This window comes from Giraffa tippelskirchi, chromosome 6 (genome assembly GCF_054371585.1).
Source record: "Giraffa tippelskirchi isolate mGirTip1 chromosome 6, T2T-mGirTip1v1.2.pri, whole genome shotgun sequence".
NCBI classification, from domain to species: Eukaryota; Metazoa; Chordata; class Mammalia; order Artiodactyla; family Giraffidae; genus Giraffa; species Giraffa tippelskirchi.
The window spans coordinates 10,330,370-10,339,261 of record NC_137280.1 but is presented as its reverse complement, the minus strand read 5'-3'; the positions used below and the strand labels follow the sequence as shown (position 1 = coordinate 10,339,261).

Sequence of the window (8,892 nt, the reverse complement as noted above, 5' to 3'; positions counted from 1 at the left end):
AGAAAAAGAGCTGATTATACTCGCAGGTCCTAGGAACAGGATCCGCGCCACGCAGAGCCACGTGGGGAAGCACCAGCGTTGGTCGGGAGGCAGAGAGACGGGAGCGAGGGCTGAGTCTGGGCCACGGCCTTTAGCAGTTTCCGGCAGGCCCTAAGCTAAAGGAGTTCCCTGGTTGCCTGGATGATGAAGGCGGAGAGATGTTGCTTTCTGGGGGATTAGGGCCAGATGGTGCAGGTATGGCTCTGGATTGGTGAGTTTTGGTGTCAGAGGCCCATTTCTGGCTGAGCCCTTTGCTACCTCTAAGAATTGGCTAGTCCCAATAGGGCAGTCTCTCCCTAGCCAGGGGAAAAAAAAAAAAAAGATGTTAAAATGTAATATACAGAGTATTTTTAAAAAGCATAAATATACCTATTCAAACTACCAACAGTACTCAATGGCCACACACTTCCTCTCAGAGCTTATACTTTTCCTTTGACGGCACTTGTTTAAATCTTAGATCAAATACCACTTTGTCAGGTCAAAGCCCTGATGACCAGATACCTAAAGCTTTCCCCACATCACACCCTGGTGGCTGTAGCACTTTTCAAATTGCTGTAATTGTTGGTTAACATGCCTGTTTCCTCTACTAATTGTCTTACCCTTCTGAGCATCTCTGGAGTGGGAATGGAAGCAATGTCGCTTGAATGAACATATAAGAGGGAAACCCTCCCTTCCAGAGACGATATTCCACGCTCGGCTCCTTTTTTCTAACATGTACCACGAAGCACACTTACAGCATGGTGTAACAGCTCCTTCCTGCCTCCTTTCATTAAAGGCTGTGACACCTACCGAGGCCTCTTCCTCACTGAGGCTGGGGTGACTGAAGCAGAAGTAAGGCCCAGGATCTTCACTGGTTAACTACTGAAATCAGTAACCACAGTTTTAATATCATAGAATTTATTAGCAAGAAGGCACAAATTTCAAACTAAAGTATATAAATTCCAGCGTTTATGGTTTACTATTATAAGTCTATCCTAACGAACTAATTGTCACAAGTGGTAAGCAAAGGATATCATTTCCATTGTAAAGATGTGGAATGAAACTCAAAGATGCCAAATGACTTGCTGTAAAGTCACAAAGCTAGTGAGTGACAAAGGGCAAAATTTTAATTCACACTCACAGCTTCTGCTATTAAATTTGAAGCATCTTCCATTAAGCCACACTGCTCTTCCATTTACATTTATTTCCTCTCAGCTTTTACTGTCAATGTCTACAGACAACAAATAAGTACCTGCTCACCTGTTTCATGCCTGCAAGCACTGAACTAATGGGCACTTTGAATGCTTCTCAATCTAGGTAAGCAGCAGAACCTTCTCAAAAGGCAGTGTGGTAGGAAAGTAGTACGAAAGTAAGCAAACATAAACATCACATAATGGAGACTGATCTGCAGAGTTATTTTAAGGGCCTGTGCATTTCTAAGGAGGGTACAAAGCACACAGCAGCTTGTAAAGGACCTCTAGGTGAACCTAGGTTTGTTTCGTTATGAAATGACCAAGAGATTTATCAAATGTTTCTGTGTAATCAGAAAAATTAGGGATATAAGATACACAGTACAGTGGGTTGGCAGCTTCCCGGGTGGCTCAGTGGTAAAGAATCTGCCTGCCAACGCAAGAGACACAGGAGATGCAGGCTCGATCCCTGGGTCGAGAAGATTCCCTGAAGGAGGTAATGGCAACCCACTCCGGTATCCTTGCCTGGATAATCCCGTGGACAGATGAGCCTGGCAGGGTAGAGTCCATGGGGTCGCAAAAGAGCTGGACACGGCTGAGTGCCTGAGCACACACGCACAGCGGGTTGGTACTAAGGAAACAGTCAAAAGACTACAGGTCTAGCGAAGAATTAAGCATGTGACCCCAAAGTTTAAATCATGCAGTGTGAACACAGGAGTCAATAATATAGGAAAACCCAAACGCACTTTTATATACCTAACCCAAGTAAAAATAATACTGTACAAAACTACTTTAAATGTCTTTTCTCTGCCTTAATTTATCAGCAGATGAGCCAACTGACCTGTTTTTAGAAATTTCCAGTTACAGACATTCACATGAATATGAACTTCTCGTATGTGGAATGAGAGTTGTATTTTTTTCATAAGCTTCTGAGTACGTGGCTTTACAAATCCAGGCTGGTATGTTTACTTATCTCTGAGCCTTTTCGAAAGGCATCTCCGTACGCTGACCCTTAAGAAAGTACAGTTTCAGATCCTCAGCTTATTAGCTTCCCCTCTTTCTCCTCAGTCACCCTCAAGGTTCTGGTAACGCTTTTAAAGGATTCGACTTCAGCAATGGCTGGGGACATCAGATCCAGTAGTGTTGTATTCCTAAATGCTATTTCACAAAATACATATTAATCAAACAGGAAAGAGAAACACTAAATGCTTTATTCTATATTTATTCTTTATTCTAATTTAGTAATATAAACAATATTTCCATAGCAATACATTTAAGTATTTACACAGCATTAACCAGAAGGCAGAAAGAAATGTTGCTTTGGGCGTTAATGACCACTATACTTGAATAAGGTGACTTTCAAGTTCATAGTACACAATGAAAAGGGTTATTAAAGAGTATTTTGAAAAAAAAATGATATCATGGAGAATTATTGGCTACGTGGCTCAGGTCTAAGTTTGCTTTCAATAAACCACTTTCACATAACATGATAACTTACAGTTCATTTGTTATTTATAATCTTTAAACATAATTGAAGAGCAAAAGTTTGGAAGTGTTTTTAAAATGCTGAGTAATTAAAATGTATAAAAAACTATCTTGGGGAAAATGTCACATATTACAGCTCAATAATATAAATGATATTTATATATGTATTATATATTATAGATATAAATATACTTCATGGAAACAGCATATTGACCTAATAATGCAGGTAAACAAAGGAAAGAAAATGTACCATTTCACAAACTGCCTATTAATCCAATAGTGAATCAGTTCACTGCCAGAGTGAGCAATTGAGTCAACCCACATACAATCGCAAATATCTAAGTAAACTTAAAAATATTTTCAACATTTATTTAACCATAAAATATGTAAAACAAAATGAACTGAAAACTAGGCTTGAACCGGAATCTATTTTTTTTTCAATGTGAGAAAATATACACAAATCTAGTTTATAAAATAATCTTACAGAGACAAATGATGGGGACTGTTTTGATTATCATTTAAAAAATGTTATGCTGAAAGCAATTTAGACTTTTTTTTGGTCCCATTGTCAGAGCTATCTAGTTTACGAGCTGGTGAATTAAATACCATGCATAACAGGAAAATAATATTTTTCATTATATCATATTACATATTCACAAAGTGAGTTATGTTCCTATGAGTTATAAAAATAAATCTTCCTGCAGATTAAAACACAAAAATAGAATAATCTGTATTACAAGTTTTAAAAAATATGGCAAACTAACTTGATAATCATGACCTTTTTTATGCCATGATTATAATTGTCTTTAAGTATTCAATAAATTAAATCAGGAATCTTTGATCCACCAGTGTTTTGGATGCCAAATTCTTCTGTCCTACTGCATTGCGAATAAATCTAAAAATCTGAAAAAAAAAAAGTAAAAACAATTCAGAGGTAAAATGCATATAAAGGAAATTAAATGTGCATGTCAGTTAAAATATCTAAATTAAACTAGCCAATTCTCGCAACTATTTATTTTCATGTATCAGATACCTGAATTCCATGGTGATACACAAAACTATTTCAAGACTATCATCTTTCATAATACTGAAGCAGCATATGTCCCTATTCAGAATGTTTTAATAAATTAATACAAATTCCCTTATGTTCATAGGAATATACTTTTAATATTTGGCAAGACAAGTTTCCCCTAGCTCTAAAAGCTATGGACATATCAAAAGAACTGTTAGGAACAAAATTTTTTCATAATTCTAGATCTCTATCAAGAACTAACCCACCATACCACTAACTCATACACTACTTTGACCTAAGTGGGGAATATGTGGGTGATACGAATGTTAACATTTCTAGAACAAACTTGGCTTTTCTTGAAGTCTCCATTTCAGGCTCCACACTGATCCACGCAGCTGTTTTCTCATCCAAGCAGCTAGGTGGTGTGTGAATTGAAAGTTACACTGGCTGAGCCCTGAGCTAGATCTCAGAGTTTGCCTTTTTGTTACGGTAACATGTGGTGCAGATGGTAAATGGGATCTAACTCCGCTCAGTGCTGGCATCTGAGAGAGAAGGGTAACTTAAATGTCTTCCTAGTGGATTTCTTTCACATTTGCTCAAGCAGCTTATGCCCTCCACAAGACCTTGGTATGTCACTGACTCTGAGGAGAGTGTAGAATGAACTTCGTTGAAATGTTTTCCTTCCTTTGGCAGGGCTAATCATATTCTAAATCTTTATAAATTCTGAGTGAAAGTACACATTGTTACTCTCTGCAATAAAAATAAAATCTACTTCTCACATATTTCTCTTCAAAGAAATCCACAAAAAATTCTTAAATTCACCTCTTGCTGTAGGTATGTAAGGAAGGCTGCTAAAATAAAATTTTGGCAAGCCAAATCCACAACACAGAAGAACATCAGATCATAAATAAGAAGAGTAGCTTCATTTCCATAATACAGAACACTGCTGAAAGAATATCCTTCATCTATTAAAAAAAAAGCAATTTAAAGATATAAATTAGAAATTTAAAAATAGAATAATAAACACGTGATCAATTTCTCGTGATAAAACTTGGATATTTAAAAACAACTAGTTACCATAATACTTTATGGCTATTACACGTCAATTATACTTGAATTTAAAAAGACGAAAAAATACTTCATGACTTATGAAAAATAAACAAGGGGTATTAAATTAAAATAAACAAGGGGTATTAAATTTGCTAATCTAAAAGGTTAACCAAGGAAAGTAGTTTAACATTTGCAGCAAGAGGTTGGTAACTGCTAGTAATTTAGGTATATAGTTCAATGACCAGGTAATGAATGTCCTTTCTCTATCTGTTTATATAACTAAAGGTTAAAGAATCTTAGAAAAGTTCTCGAAGATAGATTAAATTTAAAAAGCAAAACACACTCTTCTGTACAGCAGAGTACTGTAAATCAAAGCAGAGCATTGTAAGTCAACTATACTTCAATTTTTTTTTTAAAGGCAAAACAAAACCAGCAAGGACTAGAATAGTGTGTTACAATTTATGCCTCAAACAGTTCCGCAAGGTTCTGCTCTGAGATGTCTTTTCACTCTCCAAGCAAGGGTGGGTTCATCCTTTTGGTGATGTGAACACCCTTTTAAGATTCTAAAGAAAGGTACAGACCCTTTCACAAGAGGCAGTGGGGAAAGCACACATATATGCATCTTGCACACAATTTCAGGGAGGACCAGAGAACCTCTTCAGCGATTCAGCGGTCCATCAACACCCAGTTATGACCCTTGTTTTTATACAAGAGGGCATCTGGCTTGCTTATAACACTCTCTTTTGATCAGGATGCTAGTTATAGGAATATATTCAGTACATGAAAATTCACCGAACATTAAGCTATATCCTTACAAGATTAAGTTTCCTTTCCACACCCAGTTTAACTTGTGTCTGCACACACTTCTCTCCCAGCATCACTCCCCTCATCTATCACATGCCTACCTTCCATAGTCTGCTATCAAGATGCCCAAGGGAGGGACCATTGGTCTGTGTATCCCAGGACTGGCACAACATGTGGTTCTCAATAACATCAGGGTGAGTGATATCCAGGCCAGGACACTGGGTATAGCATACCATTTCCGGTCTTCCCAAGCCACACAAGAGGTTATTAGTTACACTAAAAGTGACATATTTACTTTCTTTTTAATGATAAAAATACCATTTTAGTCACTATTCCTGTCACAGACATGTGCCATTTTTAAGAAGTTGGATAAAATGAAAACTTAAAGATAAATCATGAACATTATTCTTCTTTGTTTCCTAACTGTGCCACTGAATGAATGTTTCACTACATAAACTTTTAAGTATTTGTTTTACTATCTCTTCCATGTGTACAACTGATTTAAAATTCAGCTTCATTTTTTACTTTTTTGTAGAATAATAATCTTTTATATATGTTTCTTGCTACATGACATATAATAAGATGGGACATAGAAAACTACTATAATTCCTTGAAGTTAACTAAGTTTCCTAGATAAAAGTATAAAATCAAAAGACAATAGCTATAATTATGTTCTTTCAAGCTTGGAAAATAATAATCAAGCTCAGCAAAGGCATTTGAAGGATACCATTGTAAAAGATGCTTTTTTCCATTGGTTCCATGAATTCCATTCCAAGAATTCTTTCAAGAAGCAATTTATCTTTTATGAAGTAGTCCATTTCCTTATGAACCTAATATAAAAAATAAAAGTTATCTGAAAAAGAACACTGAAATAAATGCTTCTCAATTTTTATAAAATCAGAAGGAGAGAAAAAGAAAAATGAAAGTACCCAAAGAAAATCTTTGGGTTTGGTTCTTCAAAGACAATTTATTACACTGGACTTTATAACAAAATTCTCTTTAAGAATGTTTTAAATTTTAAACGCTGTTAGTAGTACTTAGGGCTAGATGTACTGAAAATAAGTTTATAATGAGCTTTTCATGAATACAACCATAGCATATCTCTACAATAAATAATTGATAATATTTGGTAACTAACAAAATTCCAGTATAGACATATTTTAAGGTAATCATCATGCTAACAGACATGTAAAAATCTCGTTTTACTTTTACATAACCTAACTCCATTCACAAAGTATTAATTTTTTCAGCCAAAACAGTATTAGTTTTTACAGCAAAAACAACCAACCAACCCCACAAGGGTTCTAAGTTCACTGACTTGGTTGATTGAAGAAATAGTTGACATTCCTGGTTAACCTTTTAAATACTGTATTTTGACTCTAGCTTAAAAATAAATGATGATACATACATGATCGATGAAAGAGCCAAGAAATTTATTCATAGTATGATATGCTTTTACACTCTGCTCAAAGGTACTTCCTGATGAACTCAATAGTCTAGCAGGGCCATTTTTCTGATGTGAAAAAGAGACAGGGTAAATGAAACACACCTTACATTCTTGGCATCTAAATAACACAAAACACTGAGAAAATACATCTGAATTGTAGTTATACAAACCCTTGTTAGTGTCTCATGAATTCTGTCATAGCGTTGCCTCATCTGACTAGAAATTGCAATCTGAAAAGTCTGACCATCTGTATTAGGTACCAAACCTCTTTGGCTACACAAATTTTCCTGAAAAGTTAAAAAAATTTATGTTAAGATCAAGATAATGAAAATTCTGCCTATCTTAAAAAGAAGATGCAATATTTATAAGATGCAATATTATAAGACTTGGAAGCCAGCTGAAGTTGTACTGGAACTCTGTTGGAGACAAAGCAATTTTAATAGTATCCGAGGTTGTCACTATCCTCCAGGTCTTACTAATTTCTACTTCATCATACCTCTGTGCAGGTGGCTTTACTCCTCCCTACTTAAAAAAAAAAACAAAAACTCATACTAAGTTCACCATATATTGATATTCTTAGCTTTCTTTATAATCAATTTATTGCTCTTTAATAAATGATAAAAAGTCTAGTCTTAGAATTAGTAACTTTTATAAATGGTCTTTTTTTGTTCTCTAAACACTCTGAATATACTTCCTTGATTAATTCCACTATAAAGGTAGTGATACTTGACCCAATGGTTAATGTTACAGACCAGATATCTACTGCAAGTCTCTCTGACACAATTTGAATCCTGAGAACCACATGTCTGTAACATTTTACCCTAGCCCTGACCTAGCCAATTCTCATAGACACTTCAAAGTTCAGCATGAGTATTCTTGCCTCCGTTCTTAACTTTATTTGCCTACTCTGGAGCTTAACGTTCTCCTCCTTTGTCTAAACCTAAGCTACACGCATGACACTTGGTTTCCTACTGACTTAAGGGCAGTCTATTGTGTAGTGAATTTCTTTATTAAAAAAAAAATTCTGATTATAGAGAATTTATAAAATACAGAGAAATACAAAAAGAAAAAAAAATCATCTATAATTGCAACACCAAGAGATACCAGTATTTTAAGGTATTTCATTAGTTGTTGTCTAGGCATATACACAGAGATGGTATAAAATCTGGATCATACTGATTTCTTTTTCATGTACCATTATATCCTGAGCAACTCTTGGTATCATTAAATGTTCTATAAAACATGAGTTTTAATGTTTACCTAAGGTTTCACTGTGTAGATAAACCAATTTACTTAATATTCTCTCATTTTTATGTATTCTTTGTCCTTATAAATAACCCCTGTGATAAAGATCCTGAACGAATCAGTTATTCACATTGTTAATTATTTCCTTGAGTTAGTTAGATTCATAGAATCAGTAAGTCGAAGATAACGAACTCTCAGAAAGTTCTTGGTATACACTGACAAATGCTTTTCAGCAGGTTTATGAAAATGTATCCTAAGATCAGTGCCCATTACACCCTGTCCTTGATGCTACTAAGTATTAGCTTTTTTAAATAAAAGTTTGGTAATTTGAAGAAAGTAAATATGTTATTTTTACATTCATTTCCTCCATGATTTGTGAGTTTTAATATTTTTCAAGGTTTTTAGTCTATTCTGTTTATTTACTATTTTAAAAGATCTTTTTGTCATTGAAGGGTTTTTTGTTTTTTGTTTTTTTGCTTGTTTTTTTCTTTTTCTTGGCTGCGCTGGTGCAACAAGCAGAATCTTAGTTTCCCAACCAGGGTCAAACGAGTTCCCCTGCAAAGGAAGCATGGAGTCTTAACTACTGGATTGCCAGGGAATTCCCTCTATTACGCTTTTAACTTAGTTTGCTTATTGATTTT

At 35.1% G+C, this 8,892-nt stretch overlaps 1 protein-coding gene across 2 annotated transcripts in view; it reads right to left on the bottom strand.

Moving 5' to 3' along the window:
- Positions 1–2,084: 2,084 nt before the first annotated feature.
- TMEM67 (transmembrane protein 67) overlaps positions 2,085–8,892 on the bottom strand; it is a 41,606-nt gene continuing 34,798 nt past the window's right edge. Inside the window, exons 24-29 of one of the 2 annotated variants that reach the window (XR_014055800.1) lie at positions 7,177–7,293; positions 6,968–7,072; positions 6,287–6,389; positions 4,528–4,670; positions 3,458–3,596; positions 2,085–2,366 (exon numbers count right to left, since the gene is read on the bottom strand). Coding sequence is in view for 1 of the 2 variants with exons in the window: in XM_081496898.1 (XP_081353024.1) it covers positions 3,516–3,596; positions 4,528–4,670; positions 6,287–6,389; positions 6,968–7,072; positions 7,177–7,293 (549 nt within the window). In the remaining variant the exon portion in view is untranslated. Of the gene's footprint in view, positions 2,367–3,038; positions 3,597–4,527; positions 4,671–6,286; positions 6,390–6,967; positions 7,073–7,176; positions 7,294–8,892 lie in introns of those variants that run through there. The other variant, XM_081496898.1, reaches the window with a different exon arrangement.